This window comes from Montipora foliosa, chromosome 7, assembly GCF_036669935.1.
Source record: "Montipora foliosa isolate CH-2021 chromosome 7, ASM3666993v2, whole genome shotgun sequence".
NCBI lineage: Eukaryota > Metazoa > Cnidaria > Anthozoa > Scleractinia > Acroporidae > Montipora > Montipora foliosa.
The window spans coordinates 32,629,610-32,644,609 of NC_090875.1; the positions used below are offsets into that span (position 1 = coordinate 32,629,610).

At 41.8% G+C, this 15,000-nt stretch overlaps 1 protein-coding gene and 1 long non-coding RNA gene across 3 annotated transcripts in view; one reads left to right on the plus strand and one right to left on the minus strand.

The window, feature by feature from the left end:
* Positions 1 to 8,320, minus strand: part of LOC138011845 (uncharacterized) — a 28,555-nt gene extending 20,235 nt beyond the window's left edge. The window contains exons 1-3 of one of the 2 annotated variants that reach the window (XM_068859068.1): positions 7,885 to 8,320; positions 4,960 to 5,603; positions 4,265 to 4,450 (exon numbers count right to left, since the gene is read on the minus strand). In XM_068859068.1, the coding sequence (XP_068715169.1) occupies positions 4,960 to 5,603; positions 7,885 to 8,134 (894 nt within the window). In that variant the 5' untranslated portion in view covers positions 8,135 to 8,320 and the 3' untranslated portion in view covers positions 4,265 to 4,450. Of the gene's footprint in view, positions 1 to 4,264; positions 4,451 to 4,959; positions 5,604 to 7,884 lie in introns of those variants that run through there. The other variant, XM_068859069.1, reaches the window with a different exon arrangement.
* Positions 8,321 to 8,496: 176 nt separating this feature from the next.
* Positions 8,497 to 11,390, plus strand: LOC138011846 (uncharacterized). Its single transcript, XR_011124784.1, has 2 exons — positions 8,497 to 10,263; positions 11,145 to 11,390. It is a non-coding gene; the product is annotated as an uncharacterized lncRNA (long non-coding RNA).
* The last annotated feature ends 3,610 nt before the right edge of the window (positions 11,391 to 15,000 follow it).

A 15,000-nucleotide genomic window follows, 5' to 3' on the forward strand; every position in this document is an offset into this window, starting at 1 on the left:
ATGGCCGCCACGCGAATAAGGCCCATGAGACCAAGAGTTCAGGCGTGACGCAAGCCCGCGTTTCAAGGAGAAAATAGGAAAATAGTCCGCATGGCTAAAAGGTAGGAACGAGAAATAACCAAACTGGGGGTTACTTTTGCTTCATTAATGATACACTACATTGTCATGCGTTAGCCAATAGAGCACCCAAAGTCAACAAATGGTAGTAGGACTATAACCACACTAGCCCCGCCCCGTCGGTCCCGGGTGGAAAACATTCACCTGAAAGACGAAAAACGAAGAACCCCCAGAAAAAGGAACCTTATTTAAGCGTCTAATCGTTCTAGCGCTGGAGCACAAATTGGGGACACTGTAAACTGAAATTAACGAAAAGAATGTAATGAACACTCTATTGTTTGCATAAGCGCGCCAATGAATATCAACAAAATTTTATTGGTTGTTCATTGATGCTATTGACTGTTTAGCCGTGGTTTAAAATTTTATTGAATATATTGTTTACTAAAAAGAATTCCCAATCACGCAAAAGAATATTTCTTTGATGTTATTAGATGTACAATGCGCACAAATGAAAGTTGTTTTGACGAATTTGAATTTCGCAAGACGTTAATGAAAGTCTTGAAACTTAATTGAATGTTTACAATGCAGATATCCTTGTGGAGGGTGCATTTCGCGCGATTGAATGCCGACTGGCGCAAATGAACGTATTTTCGCATTAGTCTGACTTTTAGTGGAAATGATTGCGTATTTTCTCTAAATGAAGAGCAAAAGGTGTAAATACTGTTATTCATTGCTCCTCGACAACCAAGAGAAGGACATTCGAGTAAATTTTCTCAGAGTGCAAACCATTTAAGTTTCTGAATGATTTTTATGGCAATATTAGAACAACAGAAACATCAGATGTAAGATACATTCACGTTGTAAGCCTCTTACATCCGTTTCCAAAGACAACCATCAGTAGTTTGAGTGAACTCTGGTATGGCGTGTTAACAAGAAATGAGCAATTTTTTTTCAATTTGTATTTGAATATTAAGGTCTGTTAGCTTTCCAAAGTGTTGCATTGCAAACGGAAGTGAATAAATATGAGCAACGTTAACCATATGAAATTTAAAAATAAAAATGACAGAGTGCGGGAAATTCAAAATCCAGTGATTTACAGTTTGTGCAGTGGTATTCAAGTTCAATTTTTTGGACTTAAAGAATTGCATTGTACGTAGACTTTTTCAACAAAATTCATTATCAGTTTGCAACAACAGCGAAGGAGTAACTGCTAAATACTCCGCCACTCCAAAACGGATCTTGAAAAGTGATGGCTACGCGGCTACGCAGTAGTCATTACCATCCCTCCCCCTAGAATATTTTCGTCGGGAAAGAAGTTGCTACGCGGCTACGCAGTGGTCATTTACTACCCCTCCCCCTTAGAATATGTTAGTAAGGAAAGAACTGGCTACGCGGCTACGCAGTGGTCATTCATCACGCTCTTCGCCAAAGTCAGGACCCCATTTTGTCTCAATCAAGGAATGGCGACCGAGGCCCGTCCCTCCCGCGTCATCGACATCAGGGAGCTCACGCAACAGGACGACTGGAAAACTCAGGACGGCAAAGTGTCGCGTAAGATTGGGAATGCACAGTCTCGCGCGACATTTTTTCGTCATTCTGCTGTCGTGTTGCGTAAGCTAATACCACTAGTGGATGGCTCGTTCTTAAGTATGGGCTCCGACCTCTCACACCTCCGTATTTGAGAGAAGGTTTGGCTTGTTGGAACCGATTCGTTCCTCCTGCCTCCCCGTCGTCGTGCTCAGACCTGTCTGATCATGAGACCGCCGCTCATTTGGACGATCTCTTGCTTTGTGCCTCTCCGACCCCGTCGTTGTCCCTCGCTTCCGACGTGGTCCCACCACCTCCTGAACCCGTCCGACGCTCCGGACGCTTGGCGCCACGACGGACACTTCCGGTGGATAAGAAGGTCGCCGATTCAGCGGCGAGCGTCTTACGACGGACACGGACAAATCGGGCTTGGACCGTAACCTGTCTGGAAGAGGACCGGGAAGCTAGGATCCAAAACATTTTAAACGAGGTCCTAGAACGTTCCTGCTCGGAAGTGGCGATGGCTTGTGCGGCCAGTCAATACCAACGTGAAGATCTGGTGGAATCTTGCGATAAGGCGGCAGAGTTTTTCGCGGACACAACGCCCCCGGATTTTCTGACGGAACTCAACAATCTGGACGAGGATTAAAAGTTGCGGGGTGCGCGGGCGGGAACCATAACTCTAAGGCACTTGCTGTAAATAGTTTTTTGTTCATAGAATATTAAGTAATGGACCAGCTAAAAGGTAGGCAGGAGTACGGCAAAACTCATTAAAAAGGTGCGAACAGTTAATTGTTAATTCCATTTAAATCGGCTCATCTCATTGGCTAATACCAAAAAAAACCGAAAAAACTAAGAACAAATTTTTAAAAAACCTAATTTTTAGGCCTTGTCTTTTCCCTACCCCTATTATCTGTATCTTGGTGAAATTTGGCTTTTGCTCTATGCGCCAATTAGCACCACAAAATTATTGACCCTATTGCCGAGGGCTATTGTTTTCTGCCTGCTTCTCAGCCGGACCATTACTTAAACTGTTTCAATTCCAGGCTCTTTTCTGGTTTTTTGGGGCGAAAAGGGATCTGGGGCTTCAAACGACTAAAAACGCCTTAAGCATTTCCAACGCCTAAAGGACTAAAACGGGTTCCCCTTAGAAAATGCCTAGAAACGCCTTCGAACGCCTAAAGAAACGCTCTAAGGGCCTAGAACAGAGTACCCTAAGGAACGCACAGAAACGCCTGAAACACGTGCGAACGCCTAAAGAAACGCTCTAAACGCCTGAGAAACATTTTAAAACGCTTTAAACGCTTTCGGACGCCTAAAGAAACGTTCTAAGGACCTAAAAACTCCTACAACCGCCTTAAACACGTTGGAACGCCTAAAGATAAATTCTAAACGCCTAAAACGGGTTTCCCCGCTCTGAACGATAACGATGAGGATGAGAACGGACCATGCCCCTCTTCCAAAATTGTCACGGTCTGTCAATCAAATCTCCTCTCGACCAATCAGGAGCAAGCTGCATAGTTATTCAAAGTATTAGAGCTTTCCAAAATCCTAATAACCTACCAATGTACTACCAACCAATCAGAAGCCTCCATTTGAACGCGTCCTTAGCAATGCTCCTCAAATTCCTTTGCGCAAAAAAGGAGCACGAGTCATCCGTCATTTACTACTAGGGACATGTTGCAGCAACATGTTGAGTGACAATAAACTTGTGTAGTTCACACTGAGAAGACATGTAGAAGGGAAGTGTAGCGGGGACAAAATCACAATATATGCATACACTGTACAAGAAAATGTTGCGGGTACATGTTTCAGGGATATGTTCCAGCGACATGTCCCCTCGTGTGAGATGATACTTTTATAATTGCGCAACACCAATTTTGGCGTGATATTGTCCCCGCGACGTGTCCCATGAAGTTCAACTTGTTCAACCCTAATGCATGTGCATGGCCTCAGTGTGTACTACACACCTTTTTGTCAGGGGCACCCAACGAGAATATAGTTCAAAACGTATTTTAGTATTTAAACGGTAGATATAGGCATATTTTTATCCCCTACAAATTGTTCATCTGTTCGGATTCCCTAGCTGAAAGTCTAGTGATCCGAAAATTATAGGGATCAAAACTTACCTTTTCGAAAATTTCAGCCAGAAAAAAGGCTCCCGAAAATTCTAGGTGACCTTTTTAGGCTAAAAATCCATTAAAAATGGGCGATTATACCATCTTTTAGATGTTGGAAGATCCCAGGACAGGCAGGCAAGCAAAGAATTTTACAACAAATGTTCCGAAAATGCTAGATCTCAAATCGTCTTACGAACAGATATTTTCCGAAAATAATCGCTGTTTTTGTCACTGCAACATGTCGCCTCCACATGACCCCTCTTGTTTGTCCACCTTTACACTGTGAAATGTTTCGTGCAACTTGTCTTGCAATGTTTTGGCGACATTATGGCGGGACAAGCTGCACGAAGCATTTCACATGCATGGTAACATACCCTGCAATGGCCAAAATCGTTGCGAGACAAGTTGCAAGAGCCGTTGCTGAAAGAAGAATTAACTTCTACTTTTCGTGCAACTTGTCCCAACAGTAAATAATTTGTATTGTTCTCATGTAAAGACCCCCGAAGAAAAAGCGTATTTCATTATGGGATGAGATGAGGGAAGTGATAGCGAATTTAAGGTACTGTCCACCGTTTGCTTTATTAACCAAGTCAACTTCCAACACTAAACTAGCGACTTTTTATCAGGAATAGTGACTTTACTTCGGATCCCTGCTCAAGTTTAAAATGTCTTAATATAAAACCTTATGAAATCACTTAGTTTCAGTTTTTTTCAATGTGCCCGGTTTTCTGTGCTTGATACTGAATCTGTGGAAACAAAGTAGCGTTCTGTTAATATCTGCATTAATTACGAAGTTTATCTTAAAATACTCAGGTGGACGAAAGCTTAACAACGAAGCTTACGGCTAATATGTTTTGAAACCTTTATCGAAATAATAATGAACAAATAGTCATCTCACGTAGTTTAGTTTCAGGGAAATTTGGCAGAACATATCGTTTGCCAGCACTCTCTATTCAATTGACGTCCGATAAATCAATTTACTTCTTAAAGCAGATTTTGGAATAGTGTACCAAGTCCAACCAATTAATTTAACTCTGAGCTGTTGTAGACATCTGGGCACGCGATCATTCCTGTCAATAGTGGGAATTTCCTTTTTGGGGAAAATTTGTTCCGGAAAGAGAATATTTTTTTCAGAGCGAACAATAATATGTTTGACTCTTTCTAAAAGGATGTGGGAACTCCCCAGCTGTATGCCGGTTATTCAGGGAGTTATTTTTTTGTTTGGATCGAGAGCACAGCGGATTCACATTCTTACCTATGCAACTGGTGTTCTTTGTTTTATTTCTTGGATCTGCTTCGCACTCAAAGCTTCGTTGTAGACTTGCATCTGAGCGATTCTGCCCTTATAGTACCTTCCATCACCAATCTTTACTCCCATCCTGACGCTGTCTTGTGTTGCCAGATTAATACCAGCTCCGATGTTTAATGTACGTACCACCTGTGCGTTGACCCATAGCTTTGCCGAGCCGTTGCTGACGTCATAAGACGCACCAACCAAGTGCCATGTCTTTCTAGGAAGTGATCCACCAGCCAAGCCATTTGTGAATGAATAATCACGTCGGGTAAAGCGGACAAAAAGTTTGTTATTGCCTCCGTCCCAAAGATGAACTCCCCAAGCTCCACTCGTCTTATAGTTGAAAAGAGGTCCAGTTTTACCAGTAGGGTATATCCAGCATAGCATCGTCATTGAACCACCATTGACATCTAAAGGTCCCCCGTCACTGTTGGGGAATTCGATGAAACTATTTGGAGTTCCCGAAAATTCATAAGAGCCAGCATCCTTGCCGTCAGGCCCCTGAGATAATGTAACTCCCTTGGGGTTCCCTTGCATTGCTTTGTTGTTCTTTTCTTTGGTACCATATGCGCCATTGAGAGGAAAGAAGGCAATTGGATCTGGAACTTAAGAAAGAAGGAAAATATTTGATTCAATTAAAGATGTTATAATCATTGTGCATGGTGCTCTTTTCATTTCCAAAACTGAATGGAGTGAATGTACCAGAGTGACTTTAATTAACAATTATTCGCCGAAGGCGAAATGATTATTTAACAATTATTCCATGAGCGCGCGTTGGATATGAGATGGTAAATAGCCAATAGCTTGGCAACACTTAGATCAATCATTTACCATATAAGTCAAAGTAAGGTATTTGAGCTGATAACCGAGATTGAGTGAACCAATCAGAGCACGAGAATTGCATTATCCGAGGTTGAGAATTTAATAACGGTGATTATTAAATTCTCAACCTCGGATAATGCATTTCGCGTGCTCTGATTGGTTCACTCAATCTCGGTTATCAGCTCATATACCTTGGTTTGACCTTATATGGTAAATGATTGCGTTAAGCGTTGCTAAACTAAAAATGTTTTCGCCGGAATGCGAAATTACTCTTTGAATAAAGCCAAAAAGGAGAAAAAAGACTTTTTTGTGGAAAGTTTGGATCAATTCCGACGTTTAGAAGTACCCGAAAAGACAAGAAATGTTTTTGTGATGAGCCTGCGTCTGTCTGACAACAAGGTATTACACAACATCGCATCAGTTCTCATCAAGTTTTTTCGATTTCGCTCGGATTTGCTCGCTTTTTCCGCTCGTATTGCGTACTTCCAAATTTTTGGAGTTTAAGGAATTTAATAAAACAATTATTCCATTCGCGCTTGTTGGATATGAGACTGGTTATAGCCAACTCGGCGCTACGCGCCTCGTTGGCTATTTACCATCTCATATCCAACGCGCGCTCATGGAATAATTGTTAAATATTCACCGAGACGAAATCAAGGTGAATATTCACCGATAATCACTGAGCCTGAGGCGAATAATTGTTTTAGTATAAATACACAGGTGATTATTTCAAAAAAGAGAAAAAAGTATTTCAACGCGAAATCATCTTCACTTACAGTAAGAAAACGAATACTGGCAGCCATTTTGTCCGTCGAGGTGATTATCGGCTGATAATTCCATATAGCGAGCCAATGAGAGCGCGCGATTTTGTATAATCACCTGTGTATTTATACTAACTCTTATTATTGAGTTAAAATAACTCTTATCTTTGATGGGGTGGAGTTGAAGCATGCCCCCGGACCCCTCTATAAATTATTTCGTTGTTTTTGAAACCGGTCGTTATTTTATTCTAGATCAACCCCTGGTCTTGCCTTTTTGTAAATAGTGTGCATTACTTCTATCAGTAATTGCTGGAGTGTTCACAAGTACGAGAATGTTTCTTTGTACTTTTTTTTGGTGATTGCTTTTTGTATATTTCTACATATTCATGAATTTTCCACTCTATCATTGTGCATGTTTGACTGATTCGAAAGCTGGTTAATATTGTTTGTTGTTTTGCTCAATGTTAGGTTCTCGTTCAGTACCGTGAGAGGCGGAAAGGTTTCGTGTTACACGACAAATTTCCATCAGCTGTTAAATGGGAATTTGAAATCGCCAGTGAAGAACAGTGGTGTTCGAACAATGAGAATCTAATGAAAAAAAAGTTACTCCAGGGCGGGAATGTGAGGGAGGCTCCCAGGGGTGGAGGAACTTGACAGTCTGTAGGTGCCCAGTAGTGGGAAATTTGACGCTAGCTTTCACGAAAATGTCAAATTCCCCTGCCGCTTGCGCACATGAATAAGTTAAAAACGGAGTCATTTTGAACCTAATATTTGTACTCCACTTTTGGAGTTCCAGTACTTCTCATGTGGAGTTAATATAACTACTTTTGCATAGTTAAGGTGACTCTCTGACAAGAATTATTTCAACCCTTAAATTGGAGTTACATTAAAGACTTAAAATAAATTTTAACTCCGTTTTCCGAGTTAAATTATCTCTCTGAAAATTACTGTGTATCAGCACACCATTAGTTTGCTGACTTCGTCCGACTGGTAACGTTCATATCCAGGAGAAACGGCAGTGGCACTTTGATTAATCTATACGAAACGGGCGAATTCATGTAATGTACTAAATTAATTCTCTCAGTTGTGTCTGTTTTCCTTCCGTTTCTAGGCTTTGCCCTATTCAAATGTTCAGATGTAAACTCAATTTGACGGAATAAGTTGGTGGTAACAGTAATTATGGGGAAACAACTGAACTAGCCCTGAATTAAAATAAGCGACACTAGAATAGATTGAACCGATTCAACCATTCAGCTCTATTAAGTTTGATAATCGATGAGGGATGGTCAAAAATCCAATCTACCTTTGCTGTCTTTCTTTTCAATTTCCTCAATCAATTCTTGCTTCATGGTTTGGAATTCTTGTTTTATCATCGATCTCAGTTTAGTCAGGCTAGCTCCTTCTGAGTTACACAACTGCTGCACCAAAACTTTTGCATCACCGTTCGGTTTAATCTTTGGCTGGTTAATGTCGGTGCCTCCATTCCCCTGCGATACATTTGCAGCCAAAGCGCACAGACAAACACTTATGAGTGTAAACAAAGCTGTCTTCATTGTCGCGTGAAGAGAATTGATTTTGGCTTACAACGAAACTCTCGGAAATCGGATCAACGCTTTGTTTCCTGAAGATACAAGGCTTCACTAGATTCAAATGATGCAATCTCTTAGTAGTCATTCAGGTTTAGTTAGCTACCGTGATCAACTCTTTCCTGTATAAACAAGAATCGAACTTAACTTTAACTTTCATTATTCTTTGCCGACAGAAACAAATTACTTATTCAAATATTGCGAGAACTATAAGAGACAACGTTTTACTTAAAATGTTGACAGACAGTGGTTTGAAAGCTGAGGAAGAAATTTTTTTAGTGCAAACAATTTTATCAAGATTACTTTATAAACTCTAACAATAATAATAATAATGTTTTAGAGCGCGTTATATTAAAAAAAAAAAAAATTCAATACTGACGCTTACATAAATTAAAACAACAAAATCATCCTATGATGGTCATGAAACGCAATTAGGCATTGAGTCGATTGTCTCGACGTACAAAACTTTCCAAAGAAGAATGTTTAAAGCAAGGCAATATTAACAAGAAACTATTTCATAAAAAGAAATAGTGCTTCGTTTCCGGAATGGTAAGGGTAGGAGAAAATGTAAAATACAGAAGTGTGGGTCACTCGGTCTGTCATATTTATTATTTCGCTTCGTCTATTGAAACTCTCGACAAATAAAAATAGAAATGTAGACGCAAACTCTCTGAATGGTCATCTTTATATCCAAAATGACCTTCTAGTCTGCGGCGATATACACCCACAGCCTGGACCTTCGAGGAACCGCCATGACAGTTCGCATAATTCCAACGCGAATACAGCCTCCCGGCACAGCAGTCCGTCAAGTCACGTCGCTATCGTGTCTTCAGTTGGACTTGCAGAGGGATTTAACCTTTCTTCCTTACATTGTTATTACCAGAATGTTCGCAGTATCAAGTCAGGTCTGAAATTACGAGCTTTTCAGGACACGGTATATGCAAATGACTTCGATTTGGTCTTTATTACCGAATCTTGGTTGAATAATAAAATCTCGGATTCGGAAATTTTACAGTGGACAAGACATACTGGACAAGACTATGACTTACATCGCTGCGATCGTGATGGTCTGCGCTACCGCGACTCGGATGAAGGTGGGGGAGTCTTAATCGCTTCGATGCAAGCAAGTTCTGCTCTGCGATTTCTCAGTAATTGAACATACCGTAATCGAAATAAAGATCAATAACTGCGGGAAGGTTCTACTTGCTGTTTTCTACTGACCTCCCAGCTCTGCAATTTCATGGCTTCAAACATTTATTGCACTTTTGAACAACTCTACTTATGACAGGATGATCTTTCTTTGGGACTTCAACCTTCCCGAGGTGACATGGATTGAAGGAACTGGCTTTTGCGATTTTGATAAGTCGACTCTGTTTACGTTCTGTAACGAGGTGGTATCCAAGAACATGTTCCAAATGATTGATTCTCCAACACGCAAAAACAACATCCTAGACCTGCTGATTATGAGCAGTGTTGAAGGTGTGTCTAACATCAATGTGATTGGCTGCGAGGGCGTAGCTTTGAAATCCGATCACAAAGCTATAACATTTGATTTGCATATCTCGTTCCGATCCCAAAATAAACATACTGGACAAGACTCTTTCAACCTTCAAAAAGCTGACTTCGAAGGCTTTCGCGCTTCCCTGGCCAGTAATCCTTTGTCAAACCCAAATTTCGTTAGATGACTCGATTGAAGAGAACTGGTCGTCATGGAAATCGACATTTCTCGCTCAAGTCGAACTATTTGTTCCTAAGCGCCGACGTAGGAAATTTGACATGCCTCCTTGGTTTGACGGCGAAGTGCTTCTTGTAGTCCACAAGAAAAAAGCTGAGAGAAAGAAAGCGCTCCGCAAAGACAGTTCAGCTTTTTTGAAGAAGTTCCGACGCCTTCGCAAAGAACTTAAATATCTAGTAAGATTCAAGCGCTCGTCGTATCTGAAGGAGATCTCAGACTCGTGCTTCTCCCAGCCGAATCGGTTTTGGAGTCATTTGAACCGTTTATCTAAGCGCTCCTGTGTTCCGGATACAGTCGCGCTGGACGGATCTGCATTTTCTGACGCTGACGATAAAGGGACGCTCTTCAACAACTACTTCGGGTCAGTTTTTAATGATGATCTCTGGCTTCCCAACTCTCTGCCGTAGGCGCCATTTACCGACAAACTATTAAGGCTGGTTAAGCTATCAGAGGTGGATGTTTTGTCAGGTCTAAACCTCCTTAACCCCACAAAGACCCCTGGACCGGACAATTTACATCCAAAAATTCTGATTGTGTGCTCCAGAGCTTGCGCCATCGCTCTGCAATTTGTTTAACCAGTCACTCCGGCGCGGCAGATTACCGCGTGAATGGAAGTGTGCTAATATATGCCCGCTGCACAAGAAAGGGCCAAGAACCGACGTCACCAACTACAGGCAGATCTCACTTCTCTCCATCGTCAGTAAGCTCTGCGAACGCTATGTGCTCTCTAAACTTATTCCCGAACTGGCTGATTTACTATCAGCTCTCTGACCTAGCTTCCCACGAGTTCTATTAGGTCAATGGGTATGAGAGCATCCGACCAATGTTACAGAAGTCCTAGGTTCGACTCCTTCCCAGGCCTCTGGTTTTTCAGTTGTCGGTTCGCCCGTCGCCAAGCAACTCGTTTCCCATTCTTCCCACGGGTTCATTGCACCTTGAACCCCAATAGTTGCAAATGTATTATTCGCCCTTGTCACACGGCGACCATATTGTCCCGGGAGACCAAAAAAGCTTTGTTTTACCACGCTAAGACTCACCCACATGGTTTCCACTGCGAGGCTTGGCGTGGTAAAACGAAGCTCTTTTGGTCTCCCGGGACAATATGGTCGCCGTGTTACAAGGGCGAATAGGCTGCTGAGAAAAAGGCGAATGGGTATTGTAATTATAATTGGTATAAACACCAGCTAACTCAATTTGTACAGGAAAATGTCTTATTCTCATGTACTATTCTCTTACTTACAGATTTCTGATGTGAACTTCGAGGAAACGTCTTTCGAGGCTGCTTTTTTAAAAGTAAAGGATCCAGATTGTAATATCCTATGATCGTTCTTATTGCACATCTTTGTATTTTCTTAACATATTTCCTTTTCCCGATGGTCCAAAAATTGTTTTCTTTCCAGTTACAGTTGAACTAATTGGTAATATTTCCACATTCGTGTATAAAAAGAGAAACGAAGTTTAAATGCCAATAAAACGAAGTCTTTTATGTTATAAATGAGTTTTTGGTGGTAGGACTCATAAGATATGATTAGTAAACCATTTGCGCCCCTCTCGACGAATACTTGTTGACATCACTTTTTACACTTTGTCTCATTAACATACCAGTTTGCTAAAAGAAAACAAATGTTATTTACAAATTGACTTCAAAAGGTAAAAAAACTTGTTAAACTTAGTTAAATCGCTTATTTTAAGCCTTTTAGCTTTGATAACGAGCGCCCATACATTCTTTTCAGAGCGTCATTACACATAGATTGTCTGGTAAATTGCACTCAAAGTTTCAGAGATAGCACACTATGCAATACACTTTAAATAGTCAGTACTGTTTTTTGGGGTGACAGAAGATTAGAAAACGACGGGTCTATGCTAATGAGAAAAAAAAGAAGGATTCCCCTGTGGAGCGGTTTTCAATTGAGTAGCGTAAAACAAATACCAACGTAATTTCTTCGACCAACAACAGCAGGTGGAAACAAGGTTATGAACCAATCCAAATAGCCCACTTTGGATATATTAAAGTTCGAATTCAGTCCTAAACAAAAGGGTTCATCTCGAGGCACAATGAAGGCACAGGGCATGAACAGTAACACCAAGTGAAGTTTCCCCTTAGGCCTTAATCATACGTCGGCCATTTTGAGTCCCGAGGGATTGAAAACTTTTGTTTTTGCTCAGAGAAACCCGACCCGAAACATTTCAACTCGAGGCTCTGGATACGAAATCTATTGTCTATGGCCAATATGGCCGCCACGCGAATAAGGTCCATGAGACCAAGAGTTCAGGCGTGACGCAAGCTCGCGTTTCAAGGAGAAAATAGGAGAATAGTCCGCATAGCTAAAAGGTAGGAACGAGAAATAACCATATTGGGGGTTACTTTTGCTTCATTAATGATACACTACAATGTCATGCGTTAGCCAATAGAGCACCCAAAGTCAAAAATATGGTAGTAGGACTATAACCAAACCAGCCCCGCCCCCTCGGTCCCGGGTGGAAAACATTCACCTGAAAGACGAAAAACGAGGACGCCCCAGAAAAAGGAAACTTATTTAATCGTCTAGTAGTTCTAGCGCTGGAGCACTAATTGGGGACACTGTAAACTGAAATTGACGAAAAGAATGCAATGAACACTGTATTGTTTGCATAAGCGCGCCAATGATTATCAACAAAATTTTATTGGTTGTTCATTGATGCTATTGACTGTTTAGCCATGGTTTAAAATTTTATTGAATATATTGTTTACTAAAAAGAATGCCCAATCACGCAAAAGAATATTCTGTTGATGTTATTAGATGTACAATGCGCACAAATGAAAGTTGTTTTGACGAATTTGAATTTCGCAAGACGTTAATGAAAGTCTTGAAACTTAATTGAATGTTTACAATGCAGATATCCTTGTGGAGGGTGCATTTCGCGCGATTGAATGCCGACTGGCGCAAATGAACGTATTTTCGCATTAGTCTGACTTTTAGTGGAAATGATTGCGTATTTTCTCTAAATGAAGAGCAAAAGGTGTAAATGCTGTTATTCATTGCTCCTCGACAACCAAGAGAAGGACATTCGAGTAAATTTTCTCAGAGTGCAAACCATTTAAGTTTCTGAATGATTTTTATGGCAAGATTAGAACAACAGAAACATCAGATGTAAGATACATTAACGTTGTAATCCTTTTACATCCGTTTCCAAAGACAACCATCAGTAGTTTGACTGAACTCTGGTATGGCGTGTTAACAAGAAAAGAGCAAGTTTTTTTCAATTTGTATTTGAATATTAAGGTCTGTTAGCTTTCCAAAGTGTTGCATTGCAAACGGGAGTGAATAAATATGAGCAACCATATGAAATTTAAAAATAAAAAGGACAGAATGTAAGGAGAAATGTAGACTCGGAAAAATATCCGAGTCCCAGATGGGGTTTGAACCCAGGACCCTCCGTGATCTAGTCGGATGCTCTAACCACTGAGCTACTGGAGACTCTATGGTGAGCAAGGGTCAATTTGTGGGTCTTGATTGGAACCGCATCGCGCGGCTACACAGCCAAGTATTGACTAGCATATTTGAAACTCACTAACAGCATCGCGCTGTCACATTAATGCATATCAAGATGCAGCCAACCAACCTCCAACCTGCATCTTGATATGCATTAATGTGACAGCGCGATGCTGTTAGTGAGTTTCAAATATGCTAGTCAATACTTGGCTGTGTAGCCGCGCGATGCGGTTCCAGTCAAGACCCACAAATTGACCCTTGCTCACCATAGAGTCTCCTGTAGCTCAGTGGTTACAGCATCCGACTAGATCACGGAGGGTCGTGGGTTCAAATCCCATCTGGGACTCGGATATTTTTCCGAGTCTACATTTCTCCTTACATTGAATATCATTGTTGTTGTTTCATCTTTAACACACTCAAAAAGGACAGAGTGCGGGAAATTCAAAACCCAGTGATTTACAGTTTGTGCAATGGTATTCATGTTCAATTTTTTGGACTTAAAGAATTGCATTGTAGACTTTTTCAACAAAATTCATTATTAGTTTGCAACAACAGCGAAGGAGTAACTGCTGAATACTCCGCCACCCCAAAACGGATCTTGAAAAGTGATCGCTACGCGGCTACGCAGTGGTCATTTACCACCCGTCCTCCTTAGAATATGTTAGTAAGGAAAGAACTGGCTTCGCGGCTACGCAGTGGTCATTCATCACGCTCTTCGCCAAAGTCAGGACCCCATTTTGTCTCAATCAAGGAATGGCGACCGAGGCCCGTCCGTCCCGCGTCATCGACATTCGGGAGCTCACGCAACAGGACGACTGGAAAACTCAGGACGGCAAAATGTCGCGGAAGATTGGGAATGCACAGTCTCGCGCGACATTTTTTCGTCATTCTGCTGTCCTGTTGCGTAAGCTCCCTAATACCGCTAGTGGATGGCTCCTTCGTAAGTATGGGCTCCGACCTCCCACACCTCCGTATTTGAGAGAAGGTTTGGCTTGTTGGAACCGATTCGTTCCTCCTGCCTCCCCGTCGTCGTGCTCAGACCTGTCTGATCATGAGACCGCCGCTCATTTGGACGATCTCTTGCTTTGCGCCTCTCCGACCCCGTCGTTGTCCCTCGCTTCCGACGCGACCCGTCCGACGCTCCGGACGCTTGGCGCCACGACGGACACTTCCGGTGGATAAGACGGTCGCCGATTCAGCGGAGAGCGTCTTACGACGGACACGGATAAATCGGGCTTGGACCGTAACCTGTCTGGAAGAGGACTGGGAAGCTAGGATCCAAAACATTTTAAACGAGGTCTTAGAACGTTCCTGCTCGGAAGTGGCGTTGGCTCGTGCGGTTAGTCAATACCAACGTGAAGATCTGGTGGAATCTTGCGATAAGGTGGCAGAGTTTTTCGCGGAAATAACGTCCCCGGATTTTCTGACGGAACTGAGCAATCTGGACGAGGATTAAAAGTTGCGGGGTGCGCGTGCGGGAACCATAACTCTAAGGCACTTGCTGTAAATAGCTTTTTGTACATAGAATATTAAACTGTTTCAATTCCAGGCTCTTTTCTGGTTTTTTGGAGCGAAGAGGGGTCTGGGGCTTCAAACGACTAAAAACACCTTAAACATTTTCAACG